The sequence below is a fragment of the Rattus rattus genome, chromosome 9 (genome assembly GCF_011064425.1).
Source record: "Rattus rattus isolate New Zealand chromosome 9, Rrattus_CSIRO_v1, whole genome shotgun sequence".
NCBI classification, from domain to species: domain Eukaryota; kingdom Metazoa; phylum Chordata; class Mammalia; order Rodentia; family Muridae; genus Rattus; species Rattus rattus.
Window position 1 is genome coordinate 93,899,090 of NC_046162.1, and position 21,395 is coordinate 93,920,484.

The window sequence follows — 21,395 nt, forward strand, 5'->3', positions numbered from 1 at the left end:
TTTTTTTTTTTTTTTCTTTTTTCTTTTTTTTTCGGAGCTGGGGACCGAACTCAGGGCCTTGCGCTTGCTAGGCAAGCGCTCTACCACTGAGCTAAATACCCAACCCCACCAGAGGACTTTTTAAGTGAATCAGATGTTACATAAGTGGAGTTTGAGGGAAGGGTATACCTGGGAAGACTCTGCCTTGGTCATCTAACTTTTTGTTTTGTACAAACAAAAGCTACAGAAAGTGTTTCTGTGTAGCTCTGGCTGTCCTGGAACTCCATCTGTAGACTAAGGTGGCCTCAAACTCAAGAGATCTGCCTCCTATCTCTGCCTCCAGAGTGCTAGGATTAAAGACATGTGCCACTGCCACCTGGTAGTTTTTTTAAGTAAGGTTTCTCTATGGAGACCCGACTGTCCTCTGCCTGTAGCACCACAGCCATTGGTCACTGACTTTTAAGTACATGTCATGTGCATCCCCGAGACCTGGAGTTAGATCCTCTGGAACTAAGCACTTTAGATGTTTGTGAGTTACAATGTGGACACTGGGAACTGAGCCTGGGTCCTCTGAAAAAGCAGCCTGTGTTAACCACAGAACCATTTCTCTAATCTATACCTTGAAACACTTGTGTGTCAAGGAACATATATTATTCCAAGAAGGATGTGGGGTATCTGGCCAACTCTAACCCTTGCTCAGTGACCAAGCTCCCTAGAGGATATTGTGGCTTAGGACTGGATAGGCACCTTGTGACATCTTAGAAAAAACTGTCTTTCAGAGGCAGAAATCAGAAAGCATGCCTGTATGTGGCAAGACTGGGCACTGGGCGGGAGAAGAAAAATGGCAAGAGGTTAAGCCGGGCGGGCTCCTTAAGCTTAGACTTTCTCAACACATCAACTGTGAGTAGCAGCAATCTCAGAACCCTGCAGATGGGTTCGTTAGGAAAAGGCAGCTTACTCTGGGCTGTACTTGGCCTCTATCCATCCTACAGTATTACCAAAGCCCTCAGGCCCAGGGTTAAGATGGATGGAACAGCTATGGAAGAGAAAGCAAAGACCGAAGTCAGGGACCAAAAGGAAGCCAACTCCCAATTCTCAGGAATCAGGATGGAGGAAACCTAAAAGCGGATGGGCCCCAGCAGAGCCTTGCCAAGTGTTCTCTCCCCAAACTCCTCAAATGTAAAACTTTCTGACTCAGTCACCGAGGTATCTGGCTTCCACAGAATGATGGTGAAATGGCTCAGCAGGCTGGACTTGCCAAGCCCAATGATGAGAGTTCAGAAAGACAGCATTCAGTTGAGAGAATCGCCTCCCTGCAGTTACCCTCTGACCTCCACAATAAGCCAAATTCAGATACAAAACAACGACTTCTACCAAAAAATGTGTTCTGGGGGCTCACAGCTGCATGTAGTTGCTAGTTCAGTGTTGCCCTGGGGTCTGTGCAGGAGAAAGACATTCAAAAGCTAAACCTTTATTGTTTGGCAATCACAGGGTGCCAGCCCCTGCTTGCCCACCACTGTCTTCTCACAGGCTCTGTGGTCTTGTGTGTCCTGAGAACTGACAGTTGTCTTTTAACTAGCCATGGTGAGGAGTGCCCCAGCAGGGCATTAGACAACCAGCTGCTAGAGAAGTGGGAACAGTGCGGAGACATTTGTCGATCCTTCATTCTGCAAACTGGTCCAAGAACTTAAGGTAGGCCTGACGATGGGATGCCGCTGCTGGAATGAAATGACCACCGGAGTGGGTGAGAGTGACGGCTCCAAGGAATCGGCTAGCCAATTGCATACTCTCCTGAGAAGGGATGACTCGGTCAGTATCCCCAAAAACATGAAGTGAAGGCAGTGACATGGGGCTCTGCAGGATGGGCTCCTTATGGCCAAGGCCTCGGGGACAGAACCCGGACACAAGTATGATAAATCTTGGCAAGGGGAAGCGAGGATCACCTGCCTGACCCAGGGCACACACAAAAGCTGCTAATGCAGCCCCCTGGCTGAAGCCAAGAAGTCCATCAAAAGGCCCCAGCTTGTCAAGGGCCTGTGCCACCGTTTCCAGGGCCTCCTCCAGACCCCTGCACACTGTGGGCTCTTCCAGAGCAGAGAAAACGTCCGCTTCCTCTTCAGAAAACCACCAGCCTCGAGGTTGCTCCTCTGGAGAACAGGGCCCTAGAAGCAGATGGGAGAAGAGCACAGGATCAGGACTAGAGAATAAGGTGAGAGGAAGAAGGCAGAGCTTGGGAAAGACACAGCCAGGGGCCTTGGGGGTGGGGAGGGAGGGACCTGGTATGGACTGAACACAGATAATGGAGGAAGCCTGGGAGCTCAGACTAGAGCCCTGTTTAAACTAAGTAGTCTAAGGGGTCTGGGCGTGCTAAGGGGACTAGCTTATCTCACCCGAGTCTGTCCCTGCGCCCTCGGGAGCCGCTGCCTCGGGTACCGGGTGTGGCCCGCTGAGGCACACGAGCTCTGCGCGACCCCGCAGCGCTTTTCTTAGCGCCCCAGTCTTCTCACGGAAGCCCCGTTCGCTCTGCCGGAAGCCGGCGAGGCACAGTACTCTCAGGGTCTGCCGTGCCGCCATGCTGCAGAACCGGAAGCATGCCTTGCCAAGCGGAAGTAGAACCTGCAAGGGGGCTGGGCCGGTTGCCGGCAACACCCCTAAGGCGGGACTCAGAGAAGGCGGGGCACTCCGAAAACAAAAACGTGGGGCGTGGCTGCAAATACCTGCTGCTCCAGATCTCTCAGGGAGCTGGCGGTGTAGCTTTCTGGTCTGCGCAGCTGCAGCCCTCACAGGCGAGGACTGGAGAGTGGCCTCTGGACCCCTGCTGCACCTGAGGTAGCCAACCAATCCAAGTCTCTCCACTGAGACCTCCACCCCGCTCCCTTGCATTTCCCCCGGTGTCCTCAGGGCGGCGGCCGTGGATCACGTCACGCCAAGGCTGCGCCTGTGGGCTGCCTCTCAGCCCTCCTTAAAGCCCGCGCTACCTTGCCGGATGCAGGCTGGCAGAGACCCCTGGGTGCTCGGTCCCGACCATGGTTCACTGTCCATGGCCCTAAGGAGCTGCCAGCGTAGAAGTCCATAGGGTAGGGTTGCTGCCAAGAAATCTCTTTCAGGGCCACAGCTGCCTAGGGAAGAAAAGACAATGATGCTAATACTTTTTTTTTTTTTTTTTGTCCCTGCATTAGCAAATTTGACCAGGGCCTATGAAGGGTGTGTGAGGTGGACACTCGCAGCTACATACACATCGAGTCAAACGTGATGGCTCATGGCTCCCAGCACTTGGGAAAGAGACCTGGGCTCTACAGAAGACCACGTCTTAAATACAAACAAACAAAAACTACACAGCAAGATGGTGGCCCAATCTCAGAACCCACGACCCTAAATGCTGCTCAGCCACGCCGCCAGTCATCTCAAAACCCTCCCTCGACAGGAAGTACAAAGCCCACTACCCTGCAAACTTTCAAAATGTGGTTGTTACCTCGTAGGGTGTCAGCAGTGGCTTGGGAAAGGCTGAGCCCCAGTCAATGGAGAGGCGTGGACATGCCACCTGCACCCATCTAAGAAGGTAAGTTAAGATATGACATGGGTCAGTCAGTAGTGGCATACTCCTCTAATCACAGCATTCAGGAGGCAGAGGCAGGCTGATTTTTGAGTTTGAGGCCAGCCTGGTCTACAGAGTGAGATCTAGGACAGCCAGAGCTACACAGAGAAACCCTGTCTCTAAAAAGCCAAAAAACAGAGTTGCCATGGTCATGGTATCTCTTCACAGCAGTAAGATGTGACATGAAAGATACCTCGCTCGGGTACATCAAAGAACACAACAGTGTCTCAATACACTCATTTGTCAGGATGTACTGATCCAACTATACTGTTGGGAAGGTAACTGTATAGGATTGCCTTGTAAACCAAGGACTTGACCATAACTCCCATTAAAAAGAAAAAGTGGGGCTGGAGGGATAGCTTAGTGGTTAAGGAAGCTGGCTGCTCTTACAGAGGATTCAAGCTCAATTCCCAACACCCACAAAGTGGCTCACAACCATCTAAAGTAAAAAGCAAAAGTATGTATGAGTATGAGAGAAAATGAGTGTGTGTGTGTGTATGATGGTGATGATGGTGGTGGTGGTGGTGATGATGATGATGATGATGATTGATGGTGGTGATGATGGTGGTGGTGGTGATGAGGATGAAGTACACTTGTACTCCAGCACTGAGGAGATCCAGCACAGGTAGACTGTCAGCCAGTCTACTTGTCAAGCTCCAGTGAGAGATCCTAAAAAAAATGGGTAGACACCAAAGCTCCACACAAACTAACACATGCAAAAGATAGAAAAAAAATCCACCTTAATGAACTAAAACAACAGCCATCAGACCTTCACTCCATAAGCCATCTCCCCAGCTCTCTTACACTCATCCCACCAGACTATTATGATGGCCATAGATACTAAGATAGACATTAAGATTTCATGACAAGGCGGTTCCTAAGCCCCCGTAGCTGGTCACCATGCATAGGTAAGGTGGGGGAACTCACACGTCCACTGCAGGAAGTAGACTGAGCTTGCTGGGGAAGATCTCAGAGAGCAGCAGCCTCAGGAAGGGAAGTCCCAAGTTTCTGAGCTGAGATTCCAAGTGCTGCTGAGAGAAGCAGTTTGAGCTGAAATGGCCAAAGCGAGATTCTTCAGCCCACTGGTTTCTCCAGCTTCTTTCCTGTCAGCCCCTCTCACCTCCAGGACCTTGGGACTTCCCTGGCGGCCCAAAGTTCCCAGAATAAGGCCCCAGGACTTGGCTGAGCGTGCAGCAGCGATGGCTTCCTGACGAGTGGCCTGCATGCGCTGATGGTCATAGTATTCTCTGGATAGGACTTTGCTATATGGGTCGTACCTGGAAAAGTTGTCAGGATCACTGTGACAGCCCAGAGTCAGCTAAGTGGACTCTAGAGAGGAATTTAGGAAATCTGGCCTTATTAGGGAACAAGGATTATTACTGAGATCAGGAACCACAGAGATCAGCCCTGCAGCTGGGGCAGGCAAGAGCAAGGTAGTGTTTTAAGAGCTTGGGGTAGGGGCTGGAGAGATGGCTCAGTGGTTGAGAGCACTGACTGCTCTTCCAGAGGTTCTGAGTTCAAATCCCAGCAACCACATGGTGGCTCACAACCATCTGTAATGAGATCTGATGCCCTCTTCTTGTGTGTCTGAGGACAGCTACAGTGTACTCATATACAATAAATAAATAAAATCTTAAAAAAAAAAAAAAAAAGAGCTTGGGGGTGATTCCCAGGTAGGCAACATCAGCCCTGGGTCTAAATTCCGGATGTGCTTCAGTTAGAGCTGCTTGCCATTTAGTGATCAGGGAATGAGGGCCTCCGGGGCAGACTCTCACCCCTCCACACATGGTCAGCCCTCCCTAGCCCTTACCGGTAACTAGGTATATTAGGGTTGGCAATCATGACAGACTCCAGATGGAAGCGGCCATCTCCAAGATACCTGCAGGGTGGGAAGAGTGTGTAAGCAAGGTAATGGAATAGCAAAGGGGGTGCCCTGGCTTACAGGTCCTGAAGGCTGCATTCTTCAGCCACACATGCTGTCGAGTCTATGAAAACTGACAACAGTCCCCGAGACACCTTTTCAGGCCTCTATACCTTTGCACTATATGTACGGAGCTGGACTTAGCTGCCTGGAGATAACTTTAGCTGTGTAATGCAGCAGTCTTCCAGGGCCAAAGAAAGGCCACCTGGGCCCAAGAGCGTAATTTGAAAACTGGGGAATAGAGGTTGTGTTTAAGATGTATATGTTCGGGGTTGGGGATTTAGCTCAGTGGTAGAGCGCTTGCCTAGCAAGCACAAGGCCCTGAAAAAAGAAAAAAAAAAAAAAAAAAAGATGTATATGTTCAAGGCTGGAGAGATAGATGGATCATTGGTTAAACGCACTGGCTGCTCTTTCAGAGGATCTGAGTTCAATTCCCAGCACCTACAACAGTGATTCATGGCCACCTGTAACTCCTTTTCTAGAGGATATAATGTACTCTTTTGACCTCCAAATGGACCAGGTATACATGTGGCAAACATACAAGAAGGTGAAACATTGGGGTTGGGATTTAGCTCAGTGGTAGAGCGCTTGCCTAGCAAGCACAAGGCCCTGGGTTCGGTCCCCAGCTCCGAAAAAAAGAACCAAAAAAAAAAAGAAGGTGAAACATACATACAATAAATAGAGTGTCAGTGGTCAGCAGAGTGGTGGCATCTCACAGAGGACAGAAGGAGGATCTCTGAATCTGAGGCCAGCTTGATCTACAGATGAACTGCAGGATGACCAGAGCTACATAGGGAAACCCTGTCTAGGAAATCCAAAGATGTATATAAAGAGGTTCCAGGGTACACACTGGCTATTCTTGGCCCACAGCAGCACTGATACAGTACGGAGCTATAACCATGTCTTGTACTTTATGAGTAAGTATCTAAGACACCTACACTGTTGCCATATTACAGGAGAGAACCCAAGGACTTTAATACATTTGCTCAAGCTAGGCATAGTGGCTCACGGCCGGGGATCTCTGTGAAACTGAGACCAGCCTGGGCTATGCAGTGAGTTCCAGAACAGCAAAGGCCACAAAGTAATGTCTCAAAAAAACAAAACCCATTTGCTCAAAGCTCAAAAGCTATCTGAGACTGGATACTAGGTTCCACCACCAGGCCACACAGAACATACCCTCAGAGATACCCCAAGATAAGTCAGCCATGGCAGCTGCTGCTCTCTCGCGCCAACATGCACCCTGAGGCCTCAGATGATGGGTATTCATTATGCTGGCACCAGTACATGGGGAATGCCCCTCGGGGAGCACGGCTGCCAGGCCTGGGCTGTGGAAGTCCTACATGTGGGCCTAAGGGCAGGAGTATCCTATGTGGTTGTAGCCAGATCTGTGGGACCAGTCCCAGGGGTGGGGGCAGAGTGCCCTTCCTTCCTTGCCAGCGGCTAGGAAAGGACTTCCATCCTCAGTCCCAGCCGGAGGAGCTGTTGGCTGTGAGGCTGGCTGCATTCACACGACATTAAGCATTTCCATTACCTAAAATAATTAGGCAGCAGGAGACACGCTGCTCCTGCTTGTTAGCTGTCCGGATGCTAAATTAATGGGGCTGCAGCCTGGGCGTGCCCATCCATCTTCCCCAATTACATCCTCTCCGTTTCCACCCATCCCAATTCCCCATCGGGCCCTCTGAGTCCTGTCCCCATCCTCAGCATAGCCTTCTGGATGAAGGATGGACCACTGGAGAGTGCAAAAAATTTCAAGTGTGGGCCACACTTGGGCCCCATCTTCCAAGGTGACCTTGAGCACACAGATTAGGAACTTCAGACTAGCCTCTTTCCCTGAAAATGTGTCTACAAACTAGCCCCATTTTCCACTTACACAACAGCTTCCACTTCCTTGGGTAGTCGAGGGGACGTGCAGCCTAGGATCTCCCCAGGGGACAAGGGCTTGCACTGTGGGACACTGATGTGATAATCAGCTTTCAGCTCCTGGGCAGCTGCCTGTATTGATAATGAAGGAAGGGAAGCTGGGAGACAGCCAGGGCCAGAGGAACAGCCCACAGCACCAGGCCAGGAGCACCCTGGAGTAGCCTCTCCAGTTACCTGTAGAGTTGACACAAACTGAATGGTGCTGACCAGAGCGAGCGAGCTGCCTGGGGTGAAGGTGAGGCGGACCGAGTCCAGAAGGTGGGCAGTGTCTATCCGGATATCCACAAAGACATACAGCACACGGAAGTCTTGGACTGAGGTGTCCATGGGGACTACGGGGAAGAGTTCAAAACAAGTGTCCTGGCCCAGTCCCAGTCTTAAGAGTAGCCAGTGGCTTCAGCTTGGGAGGGATTCAGGGAGAAGGGAGGGTCACATTCTCCTCTTAGCTGGGTGCCCAGCTTGTTCTCTCAGAAACAGCCTTTCAAACACCTGCCAGGTGTGCTCGCTCACACCTAATCCTAGCAGCTGAAACAGGAGGACAGCTGTTAGGTTCCAGGCTCCCTGGGCTAGAGAGTGACACTGTCTCAAAAACCAAACCAAACCAAAACATCAGACACGCACATCTGAGACAGCAGCATGATTTCCAAGGCAGCCAAATCCAAAGGCACAAGCCACCTGCAAAGCAGCAAGACCAAGGCCACCCTGGAAACCAGAGGGGACTGTGTGCTTGCAAAGCACACAGCACACTGTACGCAGCAAAGATCAGCTCTCAGCCTGCCTTCCTGCCACTATTCTGGTGTCCCAGCCCACCATACCTAGGCAGCTGTGGCCATAGTGCACCAGGAAGTCAACTCCCAAGGCCCTTGCAGTGAAGTCGTCCACACAGCATGCCCCGTAGGTCACATCGCCCATCACCATCACCTCAGCCTTTGTGAACCTGTAGGGATGGGGTTGGGGCACAGCACAGCAGACCCAGTGTGAGATGGGAGACAGTTCTCCCTCTGGAGGTGTCTCAGGGCCCAGATCTCCTGAGTTGGCAGCTGCCAACCAAGAGTAGGAGGGTGCATCTGCCACCTCCCTCAGCCCTGGCAGCAGCTCCTCGAACAGTTGCCATGTGAGGATCTGTCTGCAGCACCCTGTCCAGCCTTAGACTGCAAGACCCCTAACCCTCAGAAGTACATGTGCATAGTAAAGACAGACCCCTGAGACTCACCATCCTGCCCAGGGCACGTAAAGATCCCCCTGACAAGCTCTGGCATTACTGTTTGTGTAGGCATGGATGTATGTGGAGGCATGGCCTCCCCCTTGCCCAGACCCCACCAGCTCCCCACCCATAGGTAAGGCCATGGGTGCCCAGGATGGGGAGGACCCATGAGCAGCTCCCCCACAGCACATGGTGCTGCCTACACTCCTCATGCAATCAGGAAGAGTGGGCTCTGGACAGCACATTGTTATGAGATCTGCTGCCAGGACTGAATCACTGGGGGGCAGGGTGGTAGAAAAGACCCTGCACCCCAAACTCACCGCTGGGACAGAGCAGGAGGCTTAGCTCTCTTAGGAAGTGACCATACCTGGGCATAGATGCTGGCTCTGTAACTGGGTGCCCCCGTTCTTCCTCTGGGGTGCAGTGGAGGAGGCCGAACTGCTGCCAGTCTGCCCCCCTCCTCCACCCCCTTCCCCAAATCAGGCTGTGCACAGAAGCAGATTATTCAGCTCCTTAGAATGCAGCCCAGGCTCTGAGTCAGCCAGAGCACTTAATTTTTTATAGATTAAAATGTATGCAAATTGGCCTGAGCCCCAGAGAGCATCCCCAAGGGGCAGGAGGGTGGGAGCAGGGAAGTGGGTCTGTGGTGGTAGGGAGGGAGAAGGGTGAGGGTAGCAGCAGGGAAGTGGGAGGTTCCCAGCATGAGGTGACCTCCCCTTTCTGCATCCCCCCTCCCTGTGCTCATGCAGGTTCCAGATGGCTGAGCACTGCTCCCCCCAACCCCCAGCAATGGTTCATTGTCATGAAGAAACTTAGAAGGAGGGGGCAGAGGAACTGAATATCGCTCACCTCTGCCACCCACCTACTCCCACCCAAATTGAGCACCCTCCTCAACTCCCCAGCCTCTCATCCTCCACTCGGCCCCAACCCTTGACAGCCAGACCCTCACCCATTCAGAGTTAGTTTTCCTGGGCTCCTCCCAGATGCTACCATCTGCTCTGGCCTAGAAAGGGAGATTGACTTCTTTGCCCTTGCTCAGACTATATAAGGGAAGAAGGGAAACGGACAAACCAAGTTCTCAGCAACCTGGGGATTTTGTTTCGAGACTTTTCCTTTGTGTGGATATACATGCTTGTAGGAGGCTTGGGGCTTAGCCAGTGGTCCAGAAGAGAAAATTGATGCCAACAGGTATAATTATAATGGGCAAAGGCTCAGCTTGCTCTCCAGCACCCACGCCTCACCTTTCCAAGATATCCACAATGGTGCAGGCAAAGAGCAGGAGGCCTTCTGGCATTTGTAAGGCCACTGCAAGACAAAAAAAAGAGAGAGAAAAAGAGAGAGAGAGAGATGAAAGGCAGAGAGCTAGAAGAGGCTGGGACAGGACATGGCCCCACATCTGGGCAGGCACCCTTTCCAACCTCACATCTCCACCGTTTGAGGGCTCACCCTTCTTGGCCTGGGCTTGCTGGATCCTCCAGATGGTCTTGGGGATCTCAAAGTTGTAGTTAGAAGGCAGGGCATGGACAGCGGCCTGTAGCTGGGGACTGTTCAGGATCTCAGGGGGGATCTGATTGGCCAGTCGGCCCCGAGAGATGCGACCTAGAAAAAACATTAAGGCCTGAGTCTGCATCTGCCCTAGACCACAGGGCAGCCAGAACCACTTAATCTGTTAACTCTAAATTGAAGGCCCAGATTCCACACACAAAGGATATCCATAAACCATGGGGGTTGGGGGTGGGGGGTGGGGGGTGAGCTTCTATGCTGTGAGATTACAAGCAGTCATAAATGGGACTAGAGATGACACAAAACAGACCAAATAGCAAAAGGGTCCCACTGATTTGGCCCGAGTTGCTTAATCCATGCCTTTGTCCCTTTCCTCATTTAAAGGAACAATAAAGTCAGGCATGGTACGCACATCTATGATCCCAAGATGTCAAGATCAGTAAAGTCAACAAGATTTTGTTCTCCCCCCGCCCCGCTTCCACCCCCCCAAAAAAATCTGGGCTGGGGAGATGGCTCAGCAGTTAAGAGCACTCACTGGCTGTTCTTCCAGAGATGCTGAGTTCGATTTGCAAAACCCACAGTGGCTCATTACCATCTGCAATGGGATCTGACACCCTCTTCTGTCCACAGGCATACATGCAAACAGCGCACTCAGAGCTTTTTTCTTTTAAAATATCTCTGAGTTTGAGGCTAACCTGCTCTACGTAGCAAGTTCCAGGCTACTCAGAGCTACATAGTGAGATCCTACCTCAAAAAGGAAAATCCCTCACAAAAATTGGAGGTGAAGAAAAGGTAAAGTGCTTGTCACACAACATAAGGACCTAAGTTCAGCTCTCCAGAACCCATGCAAAAAGCTGGTCACCACAGCAGGCCTGTAATCCCAGTGCTGAGGCTTGCTGGACACCCGATCTAGCCCAATCAATGAGCTCTAGTTTAGGTGACAGACTAAATTAAAAATAAAGGTGAGGTGTGGAAGAGACAGTTCAGATCTTACAAGCACTTGTTACTGACAGCAGCCTGCAACGCCAGCTCCACCAGGCATCTGTACACACACACGTGCATACATGGAAACCCACAAATAAAAAGCAAGTCTTAAAAAGAAAATGGAGGACTGGAAAGACGACTAGGGGTACAGGTGCCTGCCTCCGCGCCTGAGAACCTGAGTTCAATCTCCTGAATCCATATGGTAAAAGGATTCATAGTCCCACACGTGTCACCACACAGGTCCGCATACACACACGCGTGCGCACGCGTGCGCGCGCACACGCACACACACACACACACCAAACCAAATGTTTATATTTTTTTTTTTTCTTTTCTTTTTTTCGGAGCTGGGGACCGAACCCAGGGCCTTGCGCTTGCTAGGCAAGCGCTCTACCACTGAGCTAAATCCCCAACCCAAATGTTTATATTTTTAAAGACAAGGTCTCATTGTGTAGCTCTGGCTGGCCTGGAACTCACTATATAGACCAGACTGGCCTTTGAATCCTGATTGCTGGGATTAAAGGTATACCACTATGCTTGGCTTAAAAAGGTGGAGAACAAGATACCTGACATTGACCTCTGGTTTCTACAAACACACGCACACACACACAATTTAGCTGGCATGGGTACAATGAGGCTTAGTTGTATAGCTCAGACTACTTGCTTAGCAATTCCCAGTGGTATGTATGTGTGTGCTGTCAGTGTGAATCTGTGTGAGTGCATGCATGCTCATGCTCTCTCCCTCCCTCCCTCCCTCTCTCTCTCTCTCTCTCTCTCTCTCTCTCTCTCTCTCTGTATGTGTGTGTGTGTGTGTGTAATTTTTAAATTTTGGTGGTGGTGGTGGTCATGGTGGATGTCTAGGCCACCATGTTTGAGACCCTGTCTCAAAACAGCCACAATTGGTAAGTGGGGCAGTTCAGTCCTTGGGAACTTGCTGCTTTTCTAGAGGACCAGAGTTTGATTTCCAGCTCCAGAGAAGTCTGAAACTCTCTTCCAACCACTTCTAGCACACACACAAATACTAAGACAAAAGACAAACACATCTGACTTTTTAACTAAAAGGGAATATGAGTTGATTTAGTAAGTTCCCTACTTCTTAGTCCTTATGTTCAACCTAAGTAGGCCAGAAAGAACACACTTTAGTGTGCTGATGGACAGATAAGGACAAAGGGGACCTTACACCTTAGGAGTTAACACTCTAACCTGAGCAAGGATATACAAATATGCCCTGAACAGAGACTACTAAAACCAGGGGGGATGGCTCAGGACCTATGCTCCAACCCCGTGCAACCTTCCACATGGAGGGAGTAATTCACTCCACTAGTCACCCTTTGACTGTCACAGGCACTGTGACACAGACTGTAAAATAAATAAATGCTAAAATTTTTTCTAATTCATTTTTTTGTTTGAGTCAGGCAGTGGTGGTACACGCCTTTGATCTGTGCACTTGGGAAGCAGAGGCAGGTGGATCTCTGGGAGTTGCAGCTCAACCTGATCTTCAGTCAGGGCTACGTAGAGTAAACCTATCTCAAAACAAACAAACAAACAAACAAAAACAAAAAAAAAAAAAAAACCCCAAAACAAAAAAACTGAGGCCGTTCAGCAAGGCGTTATCCTGGACTTCCCACTCTACCCAACAATATCTCACCAGGAACCAAAAAGTTGGGAAAAGACAAATTTAATCATCCCGTACCTACAGAAACTGTATCATGAGGGTTGGGGATTTAGCTCAGTGGTAGAGCGCTTGCCTAGCAAGCGCAAGGCCCTGGGTTCGGTCCCCAGCTCCGAAAAAAAAAAAAAAAAAAAAGAGAAACTGTATCATGTACAAGAACCTCTTGCTAGGGCCCCTATGATAGGAGGGGTCCTCCCAGACCTGTGCTTTTATCTACTATGGTAGAGGGGTGCGTTGAAGAACTCTATTACCTGGAAAGCTGGAGTCCTGACATTATTAATAGTAATACTAATACTGTTAAGCGTTGGGTCAGTTTCATGGCCTTGGACAACGAGCTTAGACACGTCGGCTTCCCTACAGAATCTCTTCAGACAGGTCCAAATTTCTTATGGGCTTTTGGGCACACAGAAGAGCAGTAGGCACCTCCTCCTTCCCCGCCCCTCCAGTTGAGATCTTTGGGCCAGGATAGTACTCTACACCTAGCACAAGGCTGAAATTCACTGGGCGCCGGCTAGTGCCTGGTAAAGGACACCAAGCTCCTCTTCCCATAAATAAAAACATATCCTCCGAGTCCGCTTGTAAAACGCAATGTGGTCCCTCCTTCCCTCCGGTCGGATCTGTCCTATCCCATCACTCTTCCGGGGTCTGTCTACTAGCTGGGATAGGGCGTAGTTCCGCCTTGAGGAAAGTAAACTCCCAGGAGGGACAGTTTTTGTATTTCCGAGGAAAAGACCAGTCCCTGGGTCTCCGGTGATTAGAGCTCAGAACTTGTAACAGCACGACACCCTCGCGTCTCAAGGAAAAAGGAGTCATCTCCCGCCCTGTCCCTGACCTGGGGGGTCCCACCAGAGATGCGAGGTCTGGAGGCCACAGTGTTGCTGCACCCACCTCTGCCAGGGCCGGCTCGGCTTCCTGGCTCGGAAGTCTCGGACACAACCAGCGCCGCCATCACTCAAGAGCCCACGTGGGGAACAAAAAGACAGCGCTGGAAGAGTGCGGAGAGTGCAGACAGTACAATCGACGGCGGAGCTACCGAGCAGAGGGCGGAGATTCCAGGAGGGCGGAGACTAAAAGGAGATGAGGGCGGTGCTACAATGGGCACTGGTTGGTACAAAAGGTCTGGACTCTCAAGCCTCTCTGCGTCCCCTAGTGGTCCCCTTTGTTCCCACGCTCTTCAATAGCCTAGTTCAAAGCTGTTAGTCCCAGATGAGTGTACCTAAAGGAGTTCTGCCGGCCTTCCTGTTGTTCCCCACCTTCACTCTATTTCTTTCCTTGTAAAGTGTAGTCTGTCAGCTGACATGGGCACATTCTCTACCTCAGAGGACTCTGCTGTCCCAACAAGATGGAGCCTTAACGCCTACCAGCTTGCTGCGGATTTCTATGTACCCATCGTGTGAAGGGTCGACATGGAGGAAGCTGGTACTCAAGGGAGAAACTGGAAACTGAAAAAGCTTTCTTGGAAGGACAGGGCAGCCTGAGGCTTCAATTCCCTAAACCTCCTGGGTCCTGACAAGCCTTTGCCCTCTCTAGTCTGTCCTTCAGGCTATAGCCTTTTTCCTGATCAGTGGACAGCACTCCTGGGACCCCAAAGAGAAGTCAGAGCAGTCAGCAAGACAGACTTGACCTTTGGAAGAACAAAGCACCTGCAGGGCTTACCTTCAGCCTTCTGCAACACGGTCACCAACACTCTGAACCCCCACTCCCATCCTCCTCTCTGCAGTGGTGAGCACAGCTGTCCCTTTAAGACAGCTCTGTGGCCTCAGGCTCCCCTGGAGGCCCTCCCTGCTTGGAAACCCCTAATTAAGGTGCAGAGAGATGTAAAAACAAGCAGCCAGGTACAGGCTTTGCCTAAGAGGCTGCTCAGAGGAGAGAGCAAGGCAGACTGGGAATGAGCAGCCAAGGAAGGGATGGAAAGGGTCAATGCCCCGTCAGTCTCTGTGACTCTTAAGACAGGCACAGCTTGACCCAGAATGTGCTCATCAGGGAATAATCATTCACCTTAAGAGTCCAGCCTATGCTTCTCCCAGCTTCTCTGGACATCCCTACCCCTCAGTGCATCCTGGAGCCCACTCTGCCACCTCTGCACACCAAAGCCTACCCTGCCCGTGGACAGCTTCCGGTCTGGCTTTAGCTTCAAGTTCTATGGTGGAAAGATTGGCGCCAATGGCCCAGTGGCTTCTCCCCAGCAGCTGCCTCATCTCTTGGGACCTTTACCTGGCTAAAGGTCTGCCCCATTGACTCACATTGCTGTATAGCTTCTGTCACACACGAGCAGCCCTGCCCCTACTTAGGAAACTAGGTGATACAGAGGAAAACTGCAGTGCAAACCCATGATGGTGGTGTCCCTAAGACCTTGCTGAGGAACAGGACATTAGTACCTGTCAATCAGCTTGGGCTGAGGACACTTCCATCTGTCCGTGAGGGTCCCCCTTCCTGAGTTACTCAGCACTCTGAGTAATGACTGCCTGATGAGAAGGCAGGCTCAGTGGAACCCCCTCCCCCATTACACCACAACACCCACCGGCAGCCACCCCCATCCCCTGGCTGGACTCCAAGTCAGCATCCAGCCCTCCTAAATCCCAAAATAACTGCTCTCACACTCACACCGCCCAAGTTTGCCCAATATATTGGAGTTGATGGGGCAAGGGGGTCATGGGGGGGCGGCATGGGAAGGTGGAAAAAACGAATAGCAAAGCCCTCACACAGGCCCACATTTTAGTACCGATTACTGGGTGCTGTTGAGCACGTCATCTAGCCTCTCTGGGCCTTAGTTTTATGGAGTGTCCCCACAGCTCTGTTCTAGAGTTGTTGGCCAGGGCTCAGGCGGTGCAGGGTCAGTGGAGTCGCGAAGCTGGCAGGAACTAAGGAACACTTGGTGTTCCCAACCCTAGAGGAACCAAGCTGAGGAATGTTCTGAGTAAGATTACTTAGGATCTTCAAACATTTGTGCATTCTGTCCTTTCTAGGTGTCCTTTCCTCTCAACCTGTTGAACCCAGACTCCGAGAGCACCTTTTCTGACTCTCCCTCGCACCCAGCTCAAAGCAGGGGGCCTTAGAGTTCTGAGTGTCTGTATTCGTGCATACATGATAATGGCCTTGCTTTCCATCTTCCTATCACGCCGCCAAGTTTATTCTACGGAGAACTTAGGTCTCTGTTTAGATGGCAGCGGTCACATCAGCTCCACTCCCACTCCAACCCCCTCGTGCATCCGCATCCTGGGTCAGCTCCAGGGCAACGCCTCGCTTGTCTTTCTTCCAGACACTTCCACCATCTGAACTTTTCTCTTTCGGTCACATTACAATATAAACCTAAGGAGGACAGGGGCCTTCTCGTTTCCATTGGCTGAATGTCCACAGAGTGTAATACACATAACTCTCAGTATGTTCACCGAGTGACCTGGCCCAGTCTTTTTTCTCTTAGGGAGTCCTTCTTATCCCAGGCCAGTAGGGGGTGCCGGCCTCCACCTAGGATCTCTACTGACTTGAACCTTCTCTGCACTTGGCCCAAAGGGCCCTAGCAGGACCGACCGGCTTTCCAGGCGGTACCTCCTCCCTAGTTGGAGAATCCTCTCATGGGCGGGGTCTGTGTGGGACTAACGGGGACCGGAGGCCTTCCAGCAGGAGATAACCCACCTGAACTCCCGTAGTTCTTTATACGATTTCAACTGGACATTCCCGAATGCTAGCTGTCCCGCACATCTACCCCCCCCCCAAAGAACAATGTCTTGGGACTCTGGATGGGGGGGACGGCTATGTTGCCGGAGCAGTTCTGGGCAGGGAAGAGCCGTCGAGCCTCCCAGGAAGGAAGGGATGCGGGTCTGGGAGGAAACGAGGCAGGGGTGTTGGACTTGTCATCGGGGCTCAGGACCGGTACACGGTTCCAGCCGCTTCTCTTGATGACCTCCAGCCGAGAAGGGCAAACAGGCGGGGGCTGGGCTGCGGGGCCCGGGAGGGCGATTCCAGTGGCCCGACGACCCGCCGAGGACTGGGGCAGGTACTTGGTCGGACGCGGGCCGAGGATCGTCCCCGGGGGCAGGTGCAGCGAAAACACCTTGGAAGGCGGCGCCGCACGGCTGAGCGCCGCTGCCCTGGGAATAGGACGGCGCTCCGCACCGCGAGCTGAGAGCACTTTCATAAATTTTGTATGGGAGGCGCTCCGTGAGCGGGGGCGGGGAGCGGAGCGGGAGGGAGGGAGCTGAAGAGCGAGGGAGGGAGGGAGGGAGGAGGAAGAGAGGTGGGGGAAGCCGGGGGGAGGAAGGGAGGCGCCCCGCTCGGCGGATCGCTCGGTCCTGCAAACGCGCGCCGGGCGCTTTCCCGGAGCTGGGCTGTGCGTGCGAGCGCCCTTTTGCAGCAGCCGCTGCCCGAGGGGGCGGGGAAGAGGGGACATCGGCTAGCGGGCCAGGGGGCGGCGTCCCCCCTCAAAACCGCCTGCAAAGTGTTTGGGGCGGCAGAATCAGGCCGCCGGCTCGGCGGAGCAAGCCACTCGCCCCGGGGCTGAGAGAGCGCACCGCGTTGGTTGGCAGCGCCGCGGTTGCTAGCAGGCGCCGGTGCCCTGGGCGCCGAGCTTGGGCTCACCATGCCCCTGCGGGACCGGGCCGCCGGGCACAAGCGGATTCCCGGCTTGCCCCCGCCTCGACGCGCTCGGATTAGCTGTAGCTGGCGCCCAGGGATTTGAATCTGGACCCCAGGAGGGAGCGCGCCTAGGCCGACCTCGGAACGGCGGCCCCGCGGCCAACATGCTTCGCAAAGGTGAGTTGGAACCTCAGGGGCAAGTTGGAGTTAGATGGAACCGGGCCGAGCCACAAGCCCCGGGAGCCGTCGAACGCCAGGGAAATGGGTCCCGGAAGCAGCCCCCCGCTAGCTGACTGGCTTTTGTCACAGGCACCCGCCGTGCGCCTGCTGCTAGAGCTGAGCTCCCGTTGGTGGCCTGTTGCGAGACACGGGGTTTGTTCATGGATCGAGTGGCCAGGCCTCAAGGATCTGTCTTGAGGGCTCAGAGACCAGAATGAAAAACCTTTGGTAAAAAGGGAGCTGGCCTCCTGGGACCTTTGCTTCGCCATTATAAAGTTTTACACTTGCAGGCTCCATCCCCTGCGCGGGCATCCGCCCCTGCTTCTGCTGCTTCAGCACCGAGTACAACCCGCGCTTAGGTGCAGGCAGCGGTCAGTCACCGCGCGGCCCCGGCGCTCACCACCGTTCCTAACTCCGGAGGCGCGCCGGGACGCAGGCATCTTCCCAGCATCCTAGCCTTATCCCCGGGGACCAGCCCTGAGCACTCAGCGACCGAGGGTGGGGAGTGGCAAGTGCCAGAAGTCCGGTTCCTTAAACTTTACTAATGCCTGGGTCAGAGGGACGAAACCGCCAAGGCTATGCTGGCAGTGTGCGCGGCCGGAGCCAGGTTCAACTTGACGGGCGCTGGCTCGGCGACCACCTCGCCCAGGCTCCCTGACAGCAGGAGCGGAGCAAAGTTGGCGCGGGTGCCAGGGAAGTCCTGCCGCGCCCCCACGTGGTTGCCGTTCTAGGTGCTGTCCCTCCGGCCCAGAAAGGGCAGGTGACCACACGTGAGCCCGCGGACCCGTTACCCTCTGCTCTCCACCTCTGGGTGTCTCTTTGCTCTGAGGTCCCAGGGTGCTAACTGTGGCGCCCCACTGGGATTCCCTTGTCCCTTGCCTCGGCCGGGCGGCTGCTGAGCCTTGGTGCCTGATGCTAGCCGCTCCCGCCCTGCGGGAACCAGCTGAGGCGGGAGCTCAGGTAGCGGAGGGGCCTGATCCCTGCGCTCCAGCCTTAATCCGCCCCTGTTTCCATGGCAACAGACCGAGGTGTCGTAAGCACAGGATTCTGACCTCACAGCAGGATGGGGAAGGAGAAAGCGGGCAGGGGGTGGTGGCAGAGGAGGGGGTGGGGTGGGGAGCGAAGCCCTGAGATGGGCGGAGAGAAGCAGATTCCCGGAGATGGGAGAGACCCAGATAAACAGGTCAGACAGGTGGGTGAAAAGGCCACGCCTTCGTTATGAGGCGAAAAGGCTGAGTGGTGGTCCAGCTGCAGGTAACCGTGGAGGTTCGGTTGCCCCACCGTGTAAGAACAATCACAAACTTGTGTGTGACTTGTGCCCTCCACGTGGGTCGGTACAGTACGAAGAGGGGAGGGGGAGACGACACAGTGCCTTTCCTTGTGGTGTGGGGCAAGTCTCTGCAGTAGTTAGAAGAACCGCTTTACTGTTTAACACCCCAGTTCCTTTTTCTACAGAAAGACACAGAAAGTCACTTCAGCCACTCAGCAGTGCTGGAGTGCAGTCCAGTGTGTCTGCACTGGGAAGGTGGTTTTTAACAGAGCTGCAAACAGTGGAGTCTGAGAAGCCTGGGCATGGAGCATGTAGGCTCGCTCTAGTGGGGAAGCTTCCCAGGCAGTTTTGAAAAGGCTGCCATGTCTGGGCTGCAGGTTTGTGATGGAGATAATGGGGAAGAACTGACATCTCATTTCCCTTTTGGTCTTTTGTCTTTTGGCAGTTTACAGTTAAGAATGAGCCACAACGCAGCCCACACACTTTATTTATATGGCTTAGGTGCCCGGGGAGGCTCCAGCAGCCTCCAGTAGCCCTCTGGTATCCTTGCTAGCCAGAAGCCCAGCTCTAGATAAGCCCAGTGCATTCTGGGGGGATGCTCCCTGGCAGAAGGATCCTTTCCCTGCTCAAGAGGTGGCCACTGGAGCCTTGGGCTCTCTCTCCCAGCACAGATGAGGCTGGCTGGAGAGATTCTATCAGTTGAAGTTCACACCTGGGTTGGCTTGCAGGAAACAGAGCAGAGAAGCCCTTGCCAAGGCTGGGCGGGGCGTGGGTGGCCTGGAGCCTGCTCCTGGGACACTGTGTGAACAAATGACTTTTGCTTTGGTCCTTTCCTGGTCAATTTCGTCTTTGGGGCGCTGATTCAATACCATGGATTTGTCCTTTCTGCACACATGTGGAGGAAGCTTGGGTTCTTTGTGTGGATTCTAGGTGTGTGCCCCAAAGCCAAAACATGCCTCGGGCTAAGGCCAAGGGAGGTGGCCATTGAAGTTTCTGTTTGTAGATTTGTTCCCAAACGCTCCAAACAGCAAGGTTTATAGGTTGGTTTGAGAAGATGGTTGTTACCTAGCTGATGCAGGATTCAACATGGGGTCCTGGACTAGAGTGAGTTTAATAGTTTATGATTTGGAAGGGGGGATTGAAGGCAGAAAGAAAAAGGGACTCTTCCTAGAGGAGAGGGACAAGTAAGCCCCAGACCGTGAGAGTCCTCGATCTGATTTCTGATTGTCCTAGTAAAGCTATTCCTGTCAGGTCTTTTGTGGGGTTAGGGGAGGTATCTTTATCTCTTCATAAATGGACTCCACTGGCCACCACCTCTGGAGTGGAATCTAGCTGCTGACAGTGCTGAAGGCTTCCGCAGATGCTCTGCCAGGGTTTCCAGCTCATGGCCTACCCTGACAGAACCTGAGTTATAAAAAGCGAGCCTCTGGTCAAGAGAGATGAGAGACATCAGGGCGAGCAAGGCCTCGAGCCATCCGGCATTCTCCAGGAAGGAAGAGCGGCCTGCTGGGGGTTTTGCTGTGCCAGAGTTGCCTGCTTAAGGTCAGGATCTATGGTTCTCATTTTTAGAGCGATAAAAACAGAATGCAAATCGAGAGGCTTTGGGCTAATACAGAGCCCTTTCCTTAAAGTTTTTGTCTTGTTAAGCAAGGAAATAGAGTGCCAAATAAGCTTTGTTAAGTGGCAGTCTAATTAATAATTTAAAATCGTGTAGTTGTCTTTCATTAGGATTTATCTGTACATCAACCACAAAATCAGTCAAACACACTCATTTATAAGTTAATGCCATCCCTAAATAATTCAGTAAGTGCTAGATTAAGGCCTGCAACCTGGTGAGATGCATTGTGTTCTCCTGGTGTCCATACCCTAGATGGGCTGGCTGGGTAGCTGAGTGGGTTTCTCCACTGTGGAGGAAAAGGAGAGAGGCAGAGGGAGAAAACAGTGTGGTGCTGTCAGGTGGGTTCCCTTGATGATATGAGAGTCTCCCCCATCTCTGTCTGCATCTCTCTGAGAACCCTCGGCTGTGGCAACTCGGGTCTTCTTAGCCCCAATGGAGAAAGAAAATGGACGACATGGGTGACCAAAAACACTCTTTTCTGTTGGGGGAAGGATGTGGAGGAGACATATGAGCTCTTTTTAGAGAGAACAGAGAGAATTGGCCTCTTTCGTCCAAATCCAGGCACGGAAGTTGAATTTCAATGTCCCAATCTAGAGATGCGGTCTGGCGGAACCAAAATTCTTCCTTCAAAACTGGTCTGCCGGGGACTGTGCCTCTCCTCTTAGCTCCTTGTCCTTACTCCAGAAAAGAAAAGCTGAAAGGAGTTTTTCTAGGGGTACTCTGGAAGAGAGGAAAGGCAGAGGGAGCTGCTAAGTGAAGAAGGGAGGTCGCATCTGTGGCTGGAAGGAAGGTGTGGCAGTTTTGTCTTGTGTTGTGTTGTGTTGTGTTGTGTTGTTTTGAGGCAAGGTCTCACTGTGTAGCCCTGGCTGTTCTGGAACTCTCTGTATACATCAGGCTGGCCTTGAACGCACAGAAACCTCCTTGTCCCTGCCTCC

General features: G+C 52.5%; 3 protein-coding genes across 3 annotated transcripts in view; 1 reads left to right on the forward strand and 2 right to left on the reverse strand.

The window, feature by feature from the left end:
* Window positions 1–1,434: 1,434 nt before the first annotated feature.
* Window positions 1,435–2,676, reverse strand: Ovca2 (OVCA2 serine hydrolase domain containing). Its single transcript, XM_032914452.1, has 2 exons — window positions 2,370–2,676; window positions 1,435–2,141 (listed from the first exon to the last, which is right to left on the reverse strand). Exons 1-2 carry the CDS (start codon window positions 2,551–2,553, stop codon window positions 1,642–1,644), a joined length of 684 nt encoding a protein of 227 aa, XP_032770343.1. The 5' UTR covers window positions 2,554–2,676; the 3' UTR covers window positions 1,435–1,641.
* Window positions 2,034–13,753, reverse strand: Dph1 (diphthamide biosynthesis 1). Its single transcript, XM_032914454.1, has 13 exons — window positions 13,670–13,753; window positions 10,069–10,221; window positions 9,864–9,927; window positions 8,234–8,355; window positions 7,593–7,750; window positions 7,369–7,490; window positions 5,385–5,453; window positions 4,695–4,851; window positions 4,502–4,602; window positions 3,452–3,530; window positions 2,958–3,098; window positions 2,697–2,803; window positions 2,034–2,141 (listed from the first exon to the last, which is right to left on the reverse strand). The coding sequence occupies exons 1-12, from the start codon at window positions 13,728–13,730 to the stop codon at window positions 2,714–2,716; spliced, it is 1,317 nt and encodes a 438-aa protein (XP_032770345.1). The 5' UTR covers window positions 13,731–13,753; the 3' UTR covers window positions 2,034–2,141; window positions 2,697–2,713.
* Window positions 13,754–17,077: 3,324 nt separating this feature from the next.
* Rtn4rl1 (reticulon 4 receptor like 1) overlaps window positions 17,078–21,395 on the forward strand; it is a 73,286-nt gene continuing 68,968 nt past the window's right edge. The window contains exon 1 of the mRNA XM_032912294.1: window positions 17,078–17,530. Coding sequence (XP_032768185.1) covers window positions 17,518–17,530 — 13 coding nt within the window. The 5' untranslated portion in view covers window positions 17,078–17,517. The remainder of the gene's footprint in view (window positions 17,531–21,395) is intronic.